This window comes from Bos indicus x Bos taurus, chromosome 13, assembly GCF_003369695.1.
Source record: "Bos indicus x Bos taurus breed Angus x Brahman F1 hybrid chromosome 13, Bos_hybrid_MaternalHap_v2.0, whole genome shotgun sequence".
NCBI classification, from domain to species: domain Eukaryota; kingdom Metazoa; phylum Chordata; class Mammalia; order Artiodactyla; family Bovidae; genus Bos; species Bos indicus x Bos taurus.
In genome coordinates, this window is record NC_040088.1 from 22063938 (window position 1) to 22085176 (window position 21239).

Genomic DNA, 21239 nt, shown 5'->3' on the forward strand with positions numbered 1-21239 from the left:
GACTCATTCCTCATCATCATGCTGTGTGGCCGAGGCTCAGCCTGGGTGGGGGCCAGCACGGCTGAGAGAACGCGGAGGAAACCACAGGCCTGGCCCAGCTAGCAGGTGGCGGGCAGACAGGCAGGCAAGGGATCCACAGCCCTAGGGTCCCTGCCCATTACACATCTCCCACCAAGAGCCTAAGCCAGGCTCCCCCAGGTGCCCCCCCGAGCCCTGAGTGCAAGCCCAGCAGGCTCAGAGCCCAGAGCCCCCCGATCCTGTCCCACGTGGCACCTGCGGCAGGGGAACTCCACACCCATCTGCTGGAACAGGGCAGGGTCGGGTGAAGACCTGGCCTTGCCCTCCTGGCCAGCGTTCATGGAAGCAGGGGCTGGAAGGCTGAGCGGTCAAGGTCTCCATCCAAGATTTCGCGGAGGCAGATAGTGCAGTGGTTCAGAGTGGGGGCTCTGGTCCCAGACTGTCTGGGTACAAACCCTGGCTCTGCCATGGGCTAGCCGTGTGACCCTGAGCAACTGGCATTGCCTCCCTGAGGCTTGGCTGCTCCATCAAGAGAAATGAACATAATACAGCTGCCCACCATGCGGGGTCGCTGGGACCAGAGTCACGGAACACGCAGAGCTGGGTCTGGGCCATGCCCCTCTCGGAGCTCAGTGCATAGGAGCTGCTGTTATTGCCATTCCTGCTGAAGCCCCGCTTAGGCCTCAATTTACTCAAGTGTCCTCACAGCCAGAAAAGCTGTACCCTATTAGCATTAAGCTCTCTTGCCGTCTAGGCTGCTCCCTCCAGCAGAGGCTTGGGATGAGGAGGGCTGACGCCCGTGGGTGAGCTTGGAGAACAGCTCGCTCCCTAGGCCTCCCAGGGGACGGCCATCACTGCAGGCCCGAACTCCTGGCTCCACTTGGAGATTCTGCTATCTGCCTATACCTTGTTCTGGTGAGAAGCAGGGAGGACTTGTGGGCAGAGCCTTGCTGTGGGAGGTGGAATAGTCCATTTCAAGCCCCAGCTTCTGACTTGTTGAAAAGCCTTCAAGTTCCTTCTTCTCTCTAAGCCTCAGTATCCCCCCTCTGTATAATATGAATAATACGTACCTCGTAACCTCATAAATGAGTTAACAGACATACAAGCCCTTAAATAGAGCCAGACACACAGTGCTGTGCTGTGCTTAGTCACATCCAACTCTTTGTGACCCCACGGACTGTAGCCCACCAGGCTCCTCTGTCCATGGGGATTCTCCAGGCAAGAATATTGGAGTGGGTTGCCATGCCCTCCTCCAGGAGGATCTTCCTGACCCAGGGATCGAATCCAGGTCTCCCGCATTACACGCCGATTCTTTGCTGTCTGAGCCATCAGGGAAGCCCAAGAATACTGGAGTGGGTAGCCTATCCCTTCTCCAGGGGATCTTCCTGACCCAGGAATCAAATCGGGGTCTCCTGCATTGCAGGTGGATTCTTTACCAGCTGAGCTACCTGGGAAGCCCAGACACACAGTAGTCCTGTATAAATGTTGGCTGGTGCTATGGCCTCTCACAGATGAGCACACTAAGGTACCAAGCGGGCAGCCCCTTGCCCAGATCAAGCACTGGGTAGTCTGGCTCCTGAGGCTGCATCAGTAAGCATCACACCATACTCGTAGTGCTGCTGAAGTGACTGGCCCATGGCAGCATTCCGTGAACGGTGGCCAGCTGTGACTTCACCCAGGTGCACACACATAGAGGGAGGGGGCCACTTCCAACCTGTACATTTATTTACATGGCACAAGCTGAGAGCAGGTTGGGGGCTGCCCGACAGCCTTCCCACTCCTCTGGGCCTGCCGACACCATCCTCTGAGGCCGTGGGTGACCCCTGGAATGGGGGCCGGAGTGGCTGGGTTAGGCTGGCTTGGCCTTCAGGCAAGCTCGGGGGTGGTCTCCCCTGTCTTCCAGGCCTCTCCCCTCCCCCTCCACCCAGGCCTGGGCTGGGCGTCTTCTCTCTCACACAGAGTTCCTGTATGTTGGTGGTCGCAAGGAAGGTGGGCGGGAGCCGGGCCCTGCACCAGATGGTGTGTGCTAAGCCTTATCTGTTGGGAGTGGGGAGACGTGCGGGTGGGGACACGGAGGCCCTCCTTCACAAAGCCTGCTCTGTCTCCCCGGGGCAGCTGCGCCTTAGAAACCGGCCGTCTGCCGTCCTGCCCCACCGAGGCCTCCCACCCACAACTGCAGAAGCCCCACATGCCAGGACCCCCAGCCCTCCCACTCTAGCTAGGAACAAGCCCAGGCCAGGGATGCCCCAGGTGAGGTCAAGCAGGGGTCACCAGAGCAGCAGTTTCAAGAAGGGGAGCCAGGCGGGAACAACAGGGCCCCTGGCGTCCGGGCTGTGCTGGGGGCCAGAGCCCTGTCTGGGGAGGCGCTAGCAGGATGGAGTCAGGCCACATCTGAGGCGGCTCATGTCGGGGAAGCAGTCACCGCGCGGGGGCGTGGGAGCCCCGAGCCTCCCAGCCTGGCGCAGCCTCGTCCTGGCCAGCCTGGCCCGGCTATCTGGCCCGTCTGCTCCGGCCTTCTGGGCTGTGTGGCCTCAGCCCTGGCCACTGCGCGGCTGCGTCCAGGCCTCAGCTGCTCCCCGGGGCTCAGACCCCCAGAGCCATGAGTGCCCCCGAGCTGCTGATCTTCTTGAAGCGGTTGGCAGCGCTGACAGCAATGAAGTTTTTCTGAGGGATGAGGGAGAGGGGTCCCGGTCAGCAGCGGGGCAGGGGGGAAGCTGTAGGACAGGCTGTGAGTCTCCTAAGGTCCCCTTCGTCCCAGGAGGGACCCTGGCCAGGGAGGCTGCAGTGCCCAAAATGGCCACAGGAGGCGCCATGACACCACAGCCTCCAGGACGCCCTGCCTCACTCAACAGACCCGTCAGCAAACCTGAGTACCGCTCCCCTGGTGGCGGTCTGTGTGTGCATGCTAAGTCGCTCAGTCGTGTCACCGTGACCCCAGGGGCTGTAGCCCGCCAGGCTCCTCTGTCCGTGGAATTCTCCGAGCAAGAATACTGGAGTGGGTTTCCATGCCCTCCTCCAGGGGATCTTCCCGACCCAGGGATCGAACCCGCATCTCTTACGTCTCCTGCGTTGGCCGGCAGGTTCTTTCCCACTAGCGCTACCCACCTGGGAAGCAGTCTGGTTCCTATTTCATTCCAAGAAAAAGCCCCTTACCGTGGCTGAGTCTCTCCACGCCCTGCCTCCCCATCCTCTCGGACACCTCTCCTGCCGCTTGTTTATTCCACTCAGAGGACTGGCCTCCTACCTGTTCCTCACACTCCACAACCGTGCTCCTGCCTCAGGGCCTTTGCGCGCGCTGCTCCCACTGCCTGGGGCCACTCCCCCTCCATACCAGCCTGACTCAGCCCTCATCTCCTCAGGTTTTTGTTCACAGGCTCCTTCTCAGTGTGCCCTCCCTGGCCACCCTATGTAGAAGCACAGCCTCTCCCCAGCACTCCTGACCATTCTTTTTTTTTTTTTCTGACCATTCTTATTTTTTCCTAATAAGTGTAAGTGTTAGTCGCTCAGTCATGTCCGACTCTTTGTGACCCCAAGGACTGTAGCCCACCAGGCTCCTCTGTCCATGGAATTCTCCAGGCAAGATTACTGGAGTGGGTTGCCATTCCCTTCTCCAGGGGATCTTCAGGGATCGAACCTGGGTTGTCTGCATTGCAGGCAGATTCTTCATCTGAGCCAACAGAGCCCTTCCTTAATTCCTTTTAATAACTCCCCATCCTCTAACAAAAGTAAGTTCACGAAGAGTGAAATCCATTGCTGTGTCCCCAGTGCCCGGAGGTGGTAGATGGTCAAGAAGTATTTATGAAATGAAGGGAAGAAGCCTGACATGGGGATCAGAGACCTTTTCCTGAGCCCAGGCCATAAAAGGATGCCCCTCCCCAGGGTGGAGGGGGTGAGTGGAGGGCCACCACCCAGGGCAGGAGCCAGCCCAGGACAAAGAGAGAAAAGCCAGTTCTGTTTTCCAGACCGAACCGGCCAAGACGGGGCCAGTGGGGCCAGTGCCCTTCCCACCCCATATCCCCCTCTCCTCCCCGCCTCAGTCCAGCGGTACCTTCCAGCGCCTCTTCATGAGGTATTTCTTAAGCAAGATCTGGGACTTGAGGCGGCGGTTACAGCGCTTGGCCTTCTCTGCCAGGTTGTTGAGCCAGGGGTGGGCGAGGCACTGGGCAGCGCTCATCCGGGCCCTGTGGAGAGAGGGTGGCGTGGTGAGAGGAGGCGGCAGGCCTGGGAGCCGGCCTCCCAGCCCAGTTCCCACCCGGCACACACACACACTGGACTTTGCACACATGGGGTTCATGTCCTGGGGGGTGAGCCTCACCGCTGGTCCTTGACGATGAGGTTGGAGACGAAGTCTTTGGCCTCGTCTGACACGGCCTCAAAGGTTTCCTCGTCAAAGTACCAGTTGCTTGATAGAACGTTGTTCAGGGTCTCTGTGTCATCGTCTCCCAGGAAGGGGGAGAGACCACTCAGGCTGGAAGGAAGCGATGGTAGGAGGCAGGGAGGTGAGATTGGGTCGGGGATGCAACGGATCCTGAGAAGCAGCACCGTGAGCTGAAAAGACCCCCAGCCTCTCAAGTGGGACAGACCTGGGTTTGAATCTGGGTGGGTGACCTTGGGCAAGTCACTTCCCCTCTCTGAGCCTCACTCTTCTCATCTGTAAAATGGCCATAATCATCCCAGCTTCCCAGGGTTACCGTGAAGAAGAGGAATGATGAGTGCACCCCCAATGCCCAGTAAACCTCAACTGAGGGAGTGGGGAGGTGGAAGTGATCTTGGCCTCAGCTGCCCACCCATGTGCCCCAACCCCATCAACACTCACAGCATATAGGTGATGACCCCCAGGCTCCACATGTCTGTCTTATCGGAGATTTGGTCATAATTCACCACCTCAGGGGATAGGAACTCTGGGGTCCCAAAATTCACCTTCAGCTTCTCGTTGGGGTTATACCTGGAGGTCAGGCCAAGAGCTCAGAGCACAACTCCCAGCCCATTCCCAGACACCTTCCCACTTTCCCCTAGCCCCACCCACCCCGCCCTCCCAAGGTGGTACCTCCGTGCCAGGCCGAAGTCAATGATCTTCACCAAATGGCCCGTGGTGTTGACGCACAGGATGTTCTCTGGCTGAGGAGAAGGGGGTGGCCTGGACTGACCTCTGACCCAGCTCACCCTCCCTCCCCATCCCAGTCCATCCAAGGCCCAGGCTCCCTGGACCAGAGGCCCAGGCTGCCAGAGTGGATAGCCCCCCATCAGAGACTCTCAGATCTACCTGTTCCAGACACAGAGGGGGATCTGGAGGCCCGAGAGGGGCTCTTCTCTAGGTGTCCCTGCTCCCCACCCTCAGCATCTAACAAAGCACCCAGTAGGTGTTCAGCCAAGACTCCTGGAATCCGGCACGCCAAGCACGGGTGAGCATGTGAGATCACTGAAGGGCTAACCCCTCCTGCGCTGGGCCTCCATCTCCTCCTCATGTAACACAAGGACATAGGACTCATCCGAGGTTGTGGGGCAGAAACGTTGTAAGTCGTTAATGATGGCTAAAAGGCAGGTTTTACACAAGAACCCTGATTTTCAGCACCACCTGGAACACCGTAAGCCCTGGCCATATGGCCACACACGGCTTGGAGGGACTTGGTGCTGACCGCTGAGATGGGCGGGAGTCTTCCAGTTCCCCCAGGGCCTCCACCTCCTGACCCAGCTGGGTTCTGAAGAACAGGGTTCTGTTCTTCATCTGGGCTTTGCGGTATCTGATCTGAGGCCCCAAACAGGAGGCTTTCTGAAGGTCCTTTCACACTGCTGCGCTCAGAGCAGGATGCTAGTGACTTCAACAGCCCAACAGTGCTCCACTGAAACACGGGAAGGATGCAAAGGCCCCAAGGAGGGCTTCCCTGGTGGTCCAGTGGTCCAGTGGTCCTTGCAATGCAAGGACCTCTAGTCCTGGAAGATCCCACGCGCCTTGGAGCAACTGAGCCCATGTGTCTCAATCAAAGAGCCCATGTTCTGGAGCCCATGAGCCACAACTACTAAAACCCATGCGCCTAGAGGCTGGTTCCACAAGAGAAGCCACCGCAATGAGAAGCCCTCACACCGTAACTAGACAGTGACCCCGGATCACCGCAACTAGAGAGAGCCCAAACACAGCAGTGAAGACCCAGCACAGCCAAAAGAAAATTTAAAAAAAGAGAAAAAATATCATTTAAAAAAAAAAGGCTCCAAGGACACAATTGGCAGGGGAAACCGGACAGATCCAGATCTCCTTTTGGAGGACGAGGACAGGGGACTTCCTGAAAAGCCCTGCAGCTGGGACCCCGGGAAGGGGCTTCAGGCTGCGGTTCACCTAGCCTACTCGACCATGAAACCCTTTACTGATGAAAAACTTATTGCTATCCTGAAAAAAAAAATCACATTTAGGACACAGAGATTTAAGTCAAACTTCTCCCCAGGACACTGCATTTTAATCAGGGACCCTGCTCTACCCCAAGGAAAATGGCTTTTACCGGAGAAGGGCAGCCTCCAGTGCCATCACGCAGGCTTGAGTTCTGCCCAGAAACTCGGGAGGCACCGGTACTCTTTGCATTCCTTCTGCCCTCCCACATCCAAACCATCAGAAATCCGGCTGACTCTATTTTCAGAATGTGTCCATCATCTGACCACTTCCCATTCCTCCCCCACTGCTACGGGTTCCAGCCCCATCATCTCTCCTGGCTTATGACCACCTCCTAAATTCCCTGCTGTCAGACTGGCCCCTTTGAAATCCATTCCCTTATCCTCCTCGCTCCCTCACTTGTCAGTGGCAATGATAACAGCACACCTGACCCAAAGGGCTGTCGCACACTCTAGACACGCCTTGAGTGCCTCTGACCACTAGTAAGCACAGCGGAGGGGTTAGTTCACAAGAGCACCAGGAGCATCTCCTGTATCGGACCTTGAATGCTCTGGCCTTTACCTTCTTCTTCAGTTCTACCTTGTATGTCTCCCTGTTACACTCATGCACTTTTTCATAATGCTTTTAGTGGTTTAAAGTGATCTTAGTGACTTCCCTGGCAGTCCTATGGTTAAGACTCGGCACTTCCACTGCAGGGGGCGTGGCTTTGATCCCTGGTGGGGGATCCAAGACCCTGCAGGTTGAGTGACACAGTCAAAAATAAAAATTAAGAAAAATTTTAACAAAAAAATAAAACGATCTATTCATTGAGTTATTACGCCTGATTCTACCACTGACCTCATAGGCTCCAGGGGATAGGGTCATGTCCTCACCATCCAGAGGGCAACAACCACACCCAGCACTGTGCACTGTGCACAGAGGCACAGAAGCAGGTGCTCAGTATGTATTTACCAAATGAATGAATGAAAGTACTGTCCACTTTGCCGATGGGCGTTCACCCGCCTCAGTGTTCAGATTTCATCTTCTCCACTAGCCTTCCCATTAATTCCACAAACATTAACGCCTGCCATAAAGATGGGGCTACCTGGCACTCATGGGGCCCCTGCCCACTCCACACCACGGCCACGGCCAGCTGATCAGACTTGGAGGGATTCATAAAATCTTAGGGAAAAACCCAGACTTTTTTGCCAACCCAGTATTTGCTTTCCCTCACCCGCTATGTGCAAGGTATCGAGCAAGAAGAACATAAACGTTCTCTCAGCACACACTTCTGTTAGTGCCTGCCCCGTGCATGCTGCTGCACCGACACTGCACTCTGCTCTTGTTTTAGTCGCTAAGTCGTGTCCCACTCTCTGTGACCCCAGGGCCTGTAACCCGCCAGGCTCCTCTGTCCATGGGATTCTCCAGGCAAGAATACTGGAGTGGGTTGCCATTCCCTTCTCCAGGGGATCTTCCTAACCCAGGGATTGAAGCCGGGTCTCCTGCTTGGCAGGCAGATTCTTTACCGCTGAGCCACCAGGGAAGCCCAACACTATACTTACTGATGCATCTTCCTGATTCCCCTTTTAGAACGTAAGCTCCACGAGGGCAGGCGTTTTTATCTATTTTGTTCACCAGTGGGTCTCCACCACCAACACTGCCTGGCATCTAGTGGGCCCTCAACACGTGTTTGTGGGATAAGTGAACAGACATTAGCAGTGCCCATCAGGGGCCTACACAGAGGCAGGTGCTCCTGCAACACTGATCAGCTGGTGTTATATGTGGGGCTCACAGGACGGCAAGAGACCCTTTCGACAAGTACTACAACAACTCCAGACTAGGAGAGGGCTGGGACCAAGTCTTTCTTGCTCTCTGACATGCCCCCTGTTTTGACTCTTACAGCTGGAAGGACTGGATGGAGGAGGAGAAGGAGTCACGGGGGATGGAGGGATGGTTGGCTGCAGCAGTGACCTCAGGTGGTCCGTTGCCACCCCGACCCCTCCCAGGAGGCTGCCCACCCCTAGTACCTTGAGGTCCAGATGCAAAACTCTCATCTTGTGCATGAAGAGGATGCCATCGCAGATCTGCCTGACAAACACCATGGTGTCCACCTCAGTCAGCTGGTAGTCCTCGTCCACAATCCTCTCGAAGAGCTCGCCGCCCTCGATGCTGTGTGCACAGACCCCTCTACAGGCTTGCCTCTGGGCCTGCTGCCTTCTGCTCCCCCCCAACACCAGGCCCCCACCCTGCCGCCGACACTCACTACTCCATGAAGAGGACGATCTCATGCGGGGTCTCGATGGCCGCATAAAGCTGGATCAGGTTGCGGTGGTTCAGCTGGTTCATAACCTCAATCTCCAGCAACACCATTTCCTGGGGCCCAGGAGCATCAGGGGTACCATCTGAGCATCATGATTCCCTGCCCTCCATCCTCTTCGGGTGGGCCTAGCCTGGACCACTGCCCTCCCCCTCCTCGCTGGTCTCCTTGCCTCCCATCTCTCTCCCGACCCTCCAGCCTGTGTCCTTACCACACAATCATTTCTGCTGGGACATCTTTCCTTTGCTTTGCTGGTTCTTTGCCTCCTGCTGGCTGAATCCTGGGCCCCATCCTTCCCGCTCAGCCCTCCCTGCTCTACACTCTCTCCCAGGGCATTCTCAAGTCCCATGACTGGAAATTCCATCCAGATGTGACTGATTCCCAAATACATATCTCCACCCCTAAGTGCTCCTTTGAACTCCAGACACCAGTCCCTCCCCCTTGGATGCCTAATAGGCATCTCAAATCTCTCATGCCCAAAATTAAACCCTTGATACCACCCTTTCCCCGCAGTTGAGTTGCCCGCAGCATGTCCATCAGCAAAAGGCCGTCATTTTTAACCCCAGTGTGCAGGACAGAAAGTTAGGAGCTTTCCAGGGTTTCTCTCTTCTTCTTGCTTCCTCACACCCTCTCATCCAACCAATCAGTAAATCCTTTGACTCCACCTCCAAAGTAGATTACAAATCCAATCATTTCTCAGCTCCCCCATCACTGCCTTCCTAGTTTCAGCTGCCATTATTTGTCACTTTCAGAAAGTCTGCCAGCCAGTGGTCACATCGTAGCTTGAAATCAACCACAGTAGGAATATTTACACCAAGGAAATTGGCAAATGATCAGTTCTCTCCCTAGATCTGTTCCCCCAGAGCACTGGATCACTGCCTGAACTGTTCCATTTTCCATTATTCCATTCCTTGGAATATCTCACCTTCCACGCCACTTCCTCAGAGAAGCCTAAGGTCACCTGATCCTATCTGAGCAGCTCCACACACCCTGTTCCTTCCTGGCTTTACTTGTCTTCTTAACACTGTCTCGGCTCCGGACACCACACTTTTTATGTTTCAGCTTGGTTTTAGTTGTCTGTTAGCAGTTTGGTTTTAGTTGTCTCTCTAGCATGTTAGGACTTGTTTGATGCCATTTCCCTAGCACTTGGCACAGTGTACAGCACAGAAAAAGTACCCAATAATTAACCAATCAATAGCTGTCTCCAGTTAATTTACACATCACATTTGAGCATCTCCGCTGAGCCAGGTCCATGATAGAGGCCTGGGACCCAAGCCCCATTAAGTGGAAGCAATAGAGAAAGAGTCACGAAGAAAATCTTTCTGACTTCCCAGCACTCCTCCGGAGCTGCTTCTCCTGCTCCTTCTGGGCTCCAGGCCTCTGTATGTGCTGTCTCTGCTCCCCTGGTCCTGATCTCGACTCAAGGGTTCCCACCTGCCATTTCTGATCCTCAGGCCTTTCTATCCACAGTCCCCTCTGTCTGAAAATCTCTCCCCTGCCTTTCCCATTGGAAAACAGCTCCTCCTTCTTCAAAGCCTTCATTCAGGAGACCCTTTGCTGACCTGCGGGTGAGTTGGGAGACTCCACTGTGACAACTCCTCTCCCTACCCTCCCACCTTAGCTTTCCTAAGTTATATAGCTCTCACCATGCCAGGCTGCTAGGTTGCCATCACCCCCTCACATACCCGACTCCCTCACTCCATATGAGTCTATGCCTCATTCATTCATTCACTCCTTGAATGAACACTGCTCTGAACCAGGCCCGGACTGGTGTTGAAGCCTGTTTCCCTTGCTGTTCTTGGGGGGGCAGGGACCACCTGGCTTCCCTCGGGGACCTCCAGTGCACAGCACAGCATCTGGCCCAGAGCCTGTGCTCATCAGCCCTTACTGACTTGAACCAGAGGGCTTGAAGGGGAAGTCCCCAAGATAAATTCACCAACTGTGGGGTGAAGTTTATGGTCAGGGGCATCAGGCCCCTATGGCAGGACTGTCCGCCTATCTATCTGTTGATCTGTGTGATGTCTTTGGAGCACCAAGCTTCTCACTCCCGGCTCCTGGTGCAGACGTGTGGGTGGCGGGAGGTGAGAGGCACCCGCTCCAAGGATCCCCTCGCCCTCCCCACAGCCAGACTGCACTACCTTGTCTTTGGGTGTCTGTTTCTTGATGACCTTGGCGGCCAGCTTGAGGCCTGTGGCCTTCTCTGTGCAGGTACAGACCGCTCCAAACTTGCCGCTGGAGAGAGAAGAGGCTGAGAGTAAGGGAGTTGCCAAGGCCAAGTGTGGGGGGCCTGTGCTCTGTTCCCTGTGAGATGCGGAAATCCCAGCCAGCTCCAGTACCCTCCCCAAACGTGAGCTCTACTGCAGAGACCACAGCTGACCTGCACAAACCACAGCCTCAGGAAAGGTAGGTTCATCAAAGGACAGCCCCTGATGGGCACCTCACAGGCAGGCGAGGGCACCAGGCCCCGGGGGAGGGAACTTAAGGACTTCTAACAAAACAGAGGATCATCTTGAAGGGGTCAGTGTGGTACTCCAAACTGAGACAGACAGGACGGTATTACGTGCTTCCTATGGGAAACACCTAATGACCAATGGTGTGTTTGTGTGAGTGACTGACACACCAGCCATGTGACAGCCTGCACACAAACACATGAGACCACATGGAAGCAGTTGTGACCCTGTGGCTCACATCTGATCGGAATGTCTGGGCCTCCCATGGGGCAGATGTAAGGCCTGGGGACTTAACGCTCTCCCGCCCATGGGCCAGGGGCTCGGGGCCCCAGTTCTCACCCGCCCAGTGCCTCCTTGGAGTTCAGACTGAATTGACTGTTGATGTTCCCGGGCCTCAGCTCCACAATGCGGTGGGGGAAGGGGGCTGGGGGCGGTGGGCAGTCATCTGTGGAGCAGAGCAGAGCCATTTCGGTCAGTGCTGGGGCTGCTAAGGACTCATCCTGACACCATGCCCTCCTGCCTGGCCTGGGCCCCATCCAGGGGCGTTCACCAAGTGATACCTGGGAGACAGTTGGCTCCAGGATAGGGACTAGGGGCTCGGGGCCCAGTTTCCAATGTCAGCTCTGCCACCAACACTCACCCTCCTTGAGAGGCCTCTGCCTCTGTCAGAGGGGGGCTCAGCTTCTCCAGGCACAACAGTGGGGATGGCTGATTGGATTCCTCAGACCCTCCCACATTATAAGGTATGAGGACTCCAACCCAAAGTTTTTCATTTCCATTTAAAAAAAGGGCGGAGCAGGGCGGGGCGGGGGTGGGGTGGGGGGTTCCTAACTGTGAGCTCCCTGGTGGCTCAAAGAATCTGTCTGCAATGCAGGAGACCAGGGTTCAATCTCTGGGTCGGAAAGATCCCTTGGAGAAGGCAATGGCAACGCACTCCAGTATTCTGGCCTGGAGAATTCCATGGACTGAGGAGCCTGATGGGCTACGGTCCACGGGGTTGAAAAGAGTTGGGTTTGGCAGGACTGAGCTACTTTCACTTTCAACTATAATGGTGGAGCGCCATGCCAGATAGGCGTTACTGTGTCTGAAGGAGTCGAGGATAGGACCTGCCTACCACCCCCTCTAATAACACCACAAGCTCTCACTACCTGTGGAATGGGTATCCCCCGGCCCTGGCCCAGGGGCAGGGGTGGGCGGGGAGGAGCCGGGGATGGAGCTATTTGGTAGAGACTTGCTGCCACCTAGTGACAATACGGGGAACAGCAGGCCCTGGACGCCGACAGGCTGAGTCACCGGGAATGGAAACCTCTTTATAAATAGCAAGAGGCCGCAGGGGAAGCCGGCTGGTGATAAATCAGAGGGCCCTTGGAGGTTGTTCAGGTCCGTCCCTCGAGGATGTGATTGCTGGGCTGAGTGGGCCCTGGAGGTCTGTGCCGCTGCTAAGGGGAGGAGGCAGGGCTCCTGGCTGCCGCCCAGCCGCCAGGCCCTCCCACCCTGTCTGGGTGGCACTATGCCGCTCACCAGGCAGACTGGCAGGTCTCCCAGGGCACCTCGGCCTGGAGGAGGGGGGTTGTCAGGACACTCTGGGCTCTCCTGACCCCATCTCACCCCACCCCCCAGGCCTGCTGCACCCTTGCCCGGGCCCCTTCCCTATTCACCTACGGGCCAAGCTTGCTCATGCTCAATGGCACCCTTCTGCTCGCTGAATAAAGCATCAGCACTTGAGGCCACTCCGGTCCTGCCCATCTCATGTGCCCAGCTTCCTTGGTCACCGCCTCCCTCCCCCCTCCACACACACACCTGTGCTCCTCAGTTCACAACCCTCTGTGGCTCCCATGACCCTCCCTACCCGTCCAGGATGCAGTTTAAAAGGGCATTTGAGCCCTTTTATAGAGTAACTTCAAACCCCACCGTCCAGAGAACTGGTGGTGCTCCAACATGTCTGATTTTTTTTTTTTTTTTACTCCATTTTAGCCAATGTAGAAGAAAGTAAACAAGAGAGCTCTAGAGTCAGGTTCATATCCTGCTCTAGCTGTGGATTTGGGGTGCTCCCTTTCCTGAGTCCCCATTTCCCCATCTCTTGAAGGGGACTAGGAACTCAGACTTCCTGGGGTTGGATGACACTTTGATGAATCACCCGGGGTGAGGTGGCTCAGAAGGGTTTAGTGCTCTAAGCGAGGAGACGGGGGAGACACGGAGAGCCCCTTCCCTCCTCCCTGGGCTCCAGGGCAGCCCCGGCCTACCCAAAATCTGGAAGCAGTCCTCCTCCTTGGCTGTGGGACTGAGGGCCTGCCCCACCTCCGATCTCTCCGAGGGAACGGCCTGGAATTCGATCCCCCTAGAGGTGTCCCCTTGCACCCCATCCTGGCCAGCGTGGCCTGCAGCCTTCTCTTCTCCTTCCTTCTGGCTGCCTCCCGGGAGGTTCTTCTCTCCTTCTGCTACCTTGGCTGGCTCAGTTTCTGTGGGGCCAGGGGTCACAGGCACCCCTTCAAAGATAAGCTCTAACGTCTCATCTAGGGGCTTCTCGGCCAGTGGCTTCTCAAGGCTGAAACATGAGAACACAGATGGGTGACACCTTCAGCAGCCACAGCTCCCCCCACCCCGGCAGGCCTCCCAAAACCTAGTCTGCAATCTAGAGCTGATACAGCCTTGCCCCCACCCAAACACGTTGGATGATGAATCCAAATTCACTTCATATAAAATCCGGGGATTTTAATAACACCGTAAATGTCTGTGGTGGTGGTGGTTGTTTCTTCCCAGCTATGCCATGCGACATACAGGATCTTAGTTCCTCGACCAACAACCAACCCATGCCCCCTGCAGTGGAAGTGCAGAGCCCTAACCACTGGACCACCAGAGAATTCCCATGTCTGTGTTGCTATTTTGAGTATCAATGCACTAAGAGATCATTAACAACTGTTAATAGGATTGCTGATTTGGTTAATCATTAGGTAGTGACAATTAGGGAGGTTATGTAGCTCTTGATTCATAAAATTGTGGTGATACAATTGATAATGTATTAATGATACTAATTTATATTACCACATAGTTTAAACTGGTATGGTAAGTGTTATTATTGTGGTTTACAATAAATATATCATTAATAACCTCACTTATATCATTGGCATTCAGGTAAAGCTAACGAATTGCACCTTGAGACTGGTGCTGTATTATAGTTCTAAGAGTATAGTGGGCTTCCCTGATAGCTCAGTTGGTAAAGAATCCGTCTGCAGTACAGGACACCCCGGTTCGATTCCTGGGTTGGGAAGGTCCCATGGAGAAGGGAAAGGCTACCCACTGCAGTATTCTTGGGCTTCCCTTGTGGCTCAGGTGGTAAGAATCTGTCTGCAATGCAGGAGACCAGGGTTCAATCCCTGGGTTGGAAAGATCCCATGGAGAAGGGAAAGGCTACCCACTCCAGTGTTCTGGCCTGGGGAATTCCATGGGTTGTATAGTCCATGGGGCTGCAGAGTCAGACACAACTGAGTGACTTTCACTTTCACTTCACTTTTCACTTCAAGAGTATTAGTAATTATCTATCAGCCTGATTATTAGTCATATTTTCAGATTATACCAATAACTGTATTAAGAAGATGAGTTTTCTTTTCCTCCTGACATCTCAGTCCTGCCCTTGGTGAGATCCAAGTCCATGGGGTAAGGGGGACTCTGGACTCCAGATGCCTGGAGAAGGGGTCTTTGAGGTCCTCTGCTGCCTGACACTCCAGGCTTCTGTGAACTATCACAGAGTTCTGATCTCTGCAGGAAGACCAGGCGGTCAGGCCAATGCCTAGGACAGAGGGAGCTGAACATTGGAACTGCCCAAGCCAGCACTGCACGTGGTGAGTGCCCGAGACAGACAGTAATGCAGACCCCTCCCCGCTCCCAGGCAGGGCCGTTCACCTCGAGATGGCGGCGGGGCAGCTGGGGCTGTGCAGAAAGGCGGGTGAGCCCTTCTTGCTCGGCGCTTGGCCCTCTGCTACCTTCTTTTGCTCCTTGGCTTCTCCAGGGTCCTGGCTGCCGGGGGTCCCCTGCTCAGCCTCGGGCTTTTTGATGCTGGCCTCGGCTGTCGCTGTCTCCTGGGGCAGGGCTGCCGGCTGCCCAGCCGAGCCCTCCGCAGGCTCTCCCTGCAGGCCTCCTTCTCCCTCAGGGCCCTGGCTGCTGGCTGAGGGTTGGGCTGAGGCCCCGTCCCCTTTCTCTGGGGCCGGGGCTTCAGTATCTTTCGTCGAGTCGGGATCAGGTTCTTTCTTTGGGTCTGGGGACTCAAGTTCTTTCTCTGGGTTTGGGGGACCAGCATCCTTCTCTGGATCTGGGGGCCCAGGATCCTTCTGTGGATCTGGGGGCCCAGGGTCTTTCTCTGCAGCTGGGGGTCCTTCACCTGCTGCAGCCTTTGGTGCTGTGTCTGCAAAGAAGGTGAAACACCAGTCAGGATCCACCCTCCTACCCTTCCTTCCCCAGCCAGGCTGGCCAGGGACCGGTTCTGGGCCCAGGTTCCTACCCAGGCCACAGTTTACAAGCACTTGTCCCGCTGAACTTCTGGGGCCATTCCGTGGGCTCCCAATATGGGCTGTCCGGGCCTCAGAGGCCCTGGGTGCAGGGCTCTGGGCCCCTGGTGGGCCTTGAGCCCACGCCCCAACCCTTGCTCTGAGTGTTCAGGCCTCATCCACGGGGACTTCACATTCTCCCGGTCTCCCTGGGGAAGGCTTCCCGTGGGCCCTTGACCCAGTCCTACCCTATCCAGAGATAATTCTGATTTTTGGGTCCTCCACGTGCCACACAAAGAAGCCTTGGGCACAGAACTCCCACTTCAAATCCAGAGCACCGGCCCAGCTCTGGATTCAAACACCCCTTCCCAAGCTCCTCCCTCCACCTCCGGCCCCCACTTGGCACCTGTTGATGAGCTTGGGATTTCCAGCTCCACTGCTCCGTTTTCCGTCGCCATGAGGTAGGGAGGCGTGTGCTTCTGCTTGTCTAACTCGAGTCTTTCCAGCTGCAGAAAGAAGAGAAAGGTGTGTCGGGCTGCTGGATGCCTCCTCCTGTCTGGCTGAGAGGAGGCGGGGGCTAGCCGGCGGAGGGGACAGAGGCACCTGGAGCGGAGAGGGGCAACCTGGTGTCCGTCTGTCTCACAGCGGCTGCCCGGGAGCCGTCCTGGGCAGTTGTAAGGCCGGCGCCTGGTGGGCAGAGGCGGAGGCAGGGGTGCAGGCAGAGGAGGCGGGGACGGGGGAGAGGATCTCTTACACCAGGGGCCATGCAACTCTGACTGCCACCACCTGTCACTCTTGGCCCCCATTCAGAGGACACGGCATTCTTCCTGTGGACCAACCGAGGGGAGAGTAGTGTTGGAACAAGCAGGAAGAGAAAGCAGGAGGGGGCACCTGGGGCCCCGGGGGAGCAGCCTTCTCCCAGACCTTGCCTGGTATCTCTGACTTGGAACAAGATAGATGAGGGAGCTCTCAGACAGGGCTGAAGGGCAAGACTATGCTCAGGCCAGGCTCCGGCTCTGCCAACATCTCTTGGGGTTCCCCAGAGCCTGGTTTGAACCACACAGGCCCAGGCATAGTCACCCTGACCCCAGCACCCAGCTCTGTGTCCACAAGCCTTGCACCTGGCCTCCAGACCAGTGTGGAGCATCTTTGAGTAAGAAAAGGTCTCGGGGGCGCTTGCTCAACTTGCCTATGGGCCTGAAAGCCGTTTCTTTTGAAATGTCTTTTTCCTGGGCTCTTGGGGAGATGGATGCTGTCCCAAACAGCTGTGAGAGATGGTCAGTGTTTTTGCTCCCCTGAGCTGATGCATGGCCCACTGGAAAGTGGGGGGGGGGGCTGGCTGGTGGAGAGTCTTTTCCAAGGATCCTCCTCCACAGTGGTGACCCAGGGACCACCAGCCCAAGGTGTTCAAGCAGAGATGGGATGGGGAGAGGTATGATCCAAAGGGCCTTCCATCACCCAGGTGTTGTGCCCAGAGCTTCTCTGCAGGCCACCTTGAGTACTAGCCCCAAGCTGAGTGCGTTGGAAATAGTTCTGGAGTGGATTCAGGACTGGGTTCAGGTCCTGACTGTGGTGACCCATCCAGTCATTCCAACCCCACTGCAGGGCCCAGCTCCTCCAATGATCAAATAGAGGAAGCAACTCTTGCCCTCCATTGAGACAGGGAAGGGGGAAATGGCTTGAGAATACAGCACATCTGAACAGTAGGAAATTGTGTAGCTGTAAAAAAGATGGAAGAAGCTGTGAGTGAACTGACAAGAAGCAACCTACAAAATGGGGGGACAAAAAGCAACGTGCAGAACAGCATGTAGAAGGTGCTATCATTTGTGCAAAAGGGGGTAAAATTTATAATAGTGAACATAACATATCTAATCAGAGAAGGCAATGGCACCCCACTCCAGTACTCTTGCCTGGAAAATCCCATGGATGGAGGAGCCTGGTAGGCTGCCGTCCATGGGGTCGTGAAGAGTTGGACACGACTGAGCGACTTCACTTTCACTTTTCACTTTCATGCATTGGAGAAGGAAATGGCAAACCACTCCAGTGTTCTTGCCTGGAGAATCCCAGGGACGGGGGAGCCTGGTGGGCTGCCGTCTCTGGGGTCGCACAGAGTTGGACACGACTGAAGTGACTTAGCAGCAGCAGCAATATATCTAATATATACAATTTCCCTTTACAAGCATGAAGTTTTCCTTGACAGGCTAAGAAACTGGGAGCCAGAGGTGGGAGAAAGATGTCACTGCATAGTCTTCTACTTCTTTATTTGAACCTAAAATTATGTGAACAGATTACTATTCAAAATGAATGATGTTTTCTTAGGTGAGAAAGTGTCGGGGTTGTCAGTCCAAGGCTAGCAAACGCCAGAGTTGGAGCCCCTTCCCCAGCTTGCTGCCTTTTATTCAGTCTGTCCTCCTCTTCTGACCTGGCCTCCCCTATTCCATTTCTCTCCTTCCTAGCTGACAGCCTGCCTTTTCTAGGAAGCAAAAATACTAGCAGCTATACAGTACTCACCACGTGTGTTGGCCCTTGTTCCAAGTGCTCCTGTGTGATCTTCGGAACCAGATCTTTGGAATCTTCAGTGAGGTAGGTACCATTACAGATGGTGGAACTGAAGCACAGAGAAGTTAAGCAGCTGACCCAGAGCCATTGGGCTTGGAAGGGGCCGAGCTGGGATCTGAACCCAGGCTCCCTGAAAAGATGGGAACTCCCATTTTCTGAGTGCCTCCTATTAGCTTTATCCATACTGTCTTAAAACATCACCTTGATAATAACTCTGTGAAGGATCTCAACCTGTCTTCTAGGTGAAGACGGCAGAATCCAAAGAGTAACTTGCCAAAAGTCACTCTTCAGGGAACGGAGCTGGGCCAGAAATGTGCTTCTTTATGGCTTAGAGTTCTCTTTCTTGCCTAAAACTTCCCAGACTGTGTCTCACCCTGGTTCCCTGCCGGGTACCGGTTTTATGGGCCTCCTAGCATTCTGAAGGTTGAAATCTTCTTGTCTGTGCCTATAATACGGACCCCTGGCCCTCTGTTTGGTTGTCCCCACAGCATGTTCTGGTTTAGCTCGAAGTGCTGGACTCCCTCCTCTGGTTCCTTCCCGTTCTGGGCTGATCCCACCACCGACACTGTCCGAGCCCCTCGAGGGCAGGGGCTGCATGATGCTCACACGTGTCCCCGGCACAAAGTGCACTTGCCAACCGGTGCCTGATGAGTAACCGGGTCCAGGCTCTGGACCACGTTCGTGGGATTACTCTATCATAATGGCCCTTGCTGATGTCTTCTCGTTATGGTCGTGGTTATCAGTACTGACCGTTTAGTGAGTGAGTGCCTGTGAAGGGCCACTAGGGGCTCTGCCAGGGGCTTTGCTCAGTCTGTTGGATCTTCACAAGGGACTCCAGGTGCCAAGTGCTAGACTCTCTTAACGGTGCGGAAACTGATGCTGAGAGAGGGTAAGAGGTTTATCCCTAGTCACACAGCTATCGAAGAACTTCAAATCACCCAGATTCAGATCTACAGCCACCTTTTGAGACCAAAATCCAGGCTGGGACAACATAAGGGGCTTTCATTGCTACATTTGTTACTGTTACGATTCCCAAATAATAACTCTTACCAAGTGGGCCAGGCCCCGTCCTCATTCCATCCTTACCACAGTCCTGCCAAGCAGTGGCTGAGGAGGTTGGGCAGTGACGCTCTCAGATTAATGACTGTAAATCTCGGGCAAATGCCTTCTCTTGTCTTTCATTTATAGGACGAGCCCCTTCATCACAGGGGAAGTATGTACATAAAGCATTAGAACAGCGCGTGGGTACTTAAGTGCCATATAAACATCAGCTGTTTCATCCCCATTTCACAGATGTGACAGGAAAACTGGGTCACAGGGCTAAGTCACAGGGTTGGGTTTGAACCAGCTAACACAACACCCAGCTCATAACTACTCTGTCCCATTGCTTCTCTCCCAGGGACAGCTGGGAGCATTTAGCAAGCACGTGGATGTAGAGTGGTTGGCCCAGTGCCTGCCGCCCTGTGGGGTCTCCATCATGTGGACACCCCAGGTGGAGGCTCATCTGTCCCTGGAGGGTTCTCCATACTCACTCCTACTGAGACGAGAGCCTGACCTCTTCTGGATCCACAGGGTTGCCTGCAGCTTGCTCGCCCATCCACCCGCCGGAGCTGAGCTCAGCTTGGCCAGCTGCTCCCTGGGAGGCACAGGGCTGGGGCACGGGGAAACCTCCTCCACCTGCCTGGGGGCTGCCAGAGCCCCTGCCCACCCTTAAGAAGGGGCTTTCCCACCCTGCACCAGCTGTGCAGCCATGCACCCCCACCCCCCACCCCCGCCTCTACAGCGGCAGGACAGGAAGTGGGGCAATGCCAGGGCCAATTAAACCCGCCAGGGGAATTAAGGTCAGGAGGATGCAATTATGCCTGCTGGATTTAACAAGGCCAGAGAGAAGGTTTCTCCAGCCAGAGTTCACGGCTCCTTAGGCCTCTTGCCCTGGAAGGCTCTGCATTCCAGAAGTCTGGGCTCCCAGGCTCAACCATCCCTGGGAGAATTCCTTGGGTGTGGAGGGGTTAACTCCACTTGGGCACTGCTTCCCTGGCTCCTGGAGGAAACAGATTTAGCCAAGAGGCTTTAAAAGGACCGGCTCAGAGGAGACATTTCCCGGCCTGACCCTCTGCCTGCTCGGCTGTGATGGAAAATCCAGGGAGTTGAGCAACGACCTTTCTGACTCCAAAGAGCGCAGCCAACTCTCCTCACGACTTTCCCTCCAGTCCTGATATGGGAGCAACTAAGGGCTGTTTTCTTCTGCCCTCTCCCATCTTGGGTCCCTGAGCCTGGGGCTTTGGCAGTACCTCTCAGCCCCAGGGACAGTCCTGGTAAGGCTGCTGGCCTTACCGCAGACGCAGTCCTTTCCTCCAAGGAGGGTAAGCAGAGATCTATGGACATTCTGTGTGACCAACTAGACGTAGATTTCTCTGAAAGTTTAAATGACACTCATTGTTCAACCCAGAACTGTAGAGTTTTATTGCCAAGATTATTACTAAGTGCTCTACTCTGTGAAAGTGTTAGTCACTCAGTCCTGTCAGACTCTTTGAGACCCCCATGGACCTTAGCCCCCCAGGCTCCTCTGTCCTAGGATACTCCAGGGCAAGAATACTGGAGTGGGTTGTCATGCCCTCCTCCAGGGGATCTTCCTGACCCAGGAACGGAATCCAGGTCTCCTGCACTGTAGGCAGATTCTTTACCGTCTGAGCCACCAGGGAAGCCCTACTCTGTGGCAAGAACTAAATTGGTCACTTTGGGGACACAGAGATGAAGGTGAGGAAAAGCTCTAGAATCACCATATAGTACATTTTTTGGGAAAAAAAAAAAAAAGACTGCAAAATTCTTCATGAAGTGGGTTCTTTTTGTTGCTAAAAATATTTGTAGAGAAAATATCTGGGGGGATATGTATGCATATACACATATATACATGCAGGTGTGGGAGGAGAGATTATTTTTATGCTTTGTCTGGATTTTGAGACATTTTTGAAATGACTATTTGTAACTCTTAGGCGATAAATAATTCAAGATATCAATATACACATTTCTACAACTCAACACAGAAAATGGTTAGA

The 21239-nt window shown here is 54.9% G+C and overlaps 1 protein-coding gene across 2 annotated transcripts; it reads right to left on the minus strand.

Annotated features, from left to right (window-relative positions):
• Window positions 1–1720: 1720 nt before the first annotated feature.
• MYLK2 (myosin light chain kinase 2) lies at window positions 1721–16364 on the minus strand. 2 transcript variants are annotated; one of them, XM_027558864.1, is made up of 13 exons: window positions 16228–16319; window positions 16031–16130; window positions 15044–15542; window positions 13387–13688; window positions 11483–11588; window positions 10832–10925; window positions 8640–8749; window positions 8404–8545; window positions 5066–5136; window positions 4835–4963; window positions 4334–4486; window positions 4067–4199; window positions 1721–2682 (listed from the first exon to the last, which is right to left on the minus strand). In XM_027558864.1, the coding sequence occupies exons 2-13, from the start codon at window positions 16080–16082 to the stop codon at window positions 2602–2604; spliced, it is 1872 nt and encodes a 623-aa protein (XP_027414665.1). In that variant the 5' UTR covers window positions 16083–16130; window positions 16228–16319; the 3' UTR covers window positions 1721–2601. The 2 variants fall into 2 exon arrangements, with proteins under 2 accessions (XP_027414665.1, XP_027414664.1); XM_027558863.1 differs by having other exon boundaries at window positions 16031–16364.
• Window positions 16365–21239: the final 4875 nt, after the last annotated feature.

What these genes read in the sequence shown, in the direction of transcription:
- MYLK2 (XM_027558863.1), bottom strand. Translation starts at nt 16,082, where the DNA reads ATGGCGACGGAAAACGGAGCAGTGGAGCTGGAAATCCCAAGCTCATCA. An exon ending in AACAGACACCCAAAGACAAG is followed by an intron (nt 8,750 to 10,831) that starts GTAGTGCAGTCT and finishes CCTGGGCCCCAG; the next exon opens with GAAATGGTGTTGCTGGAGAT. An exon ending in ATCGTCCTCTTCATGGAGTA is followed by an intron (nt 8,546 to 8,639) that starts GTGAGTGTCGGC and finishes CTGTGCACACAG; the next exon opens with CATCGAGGGCGGCGAGCTCT.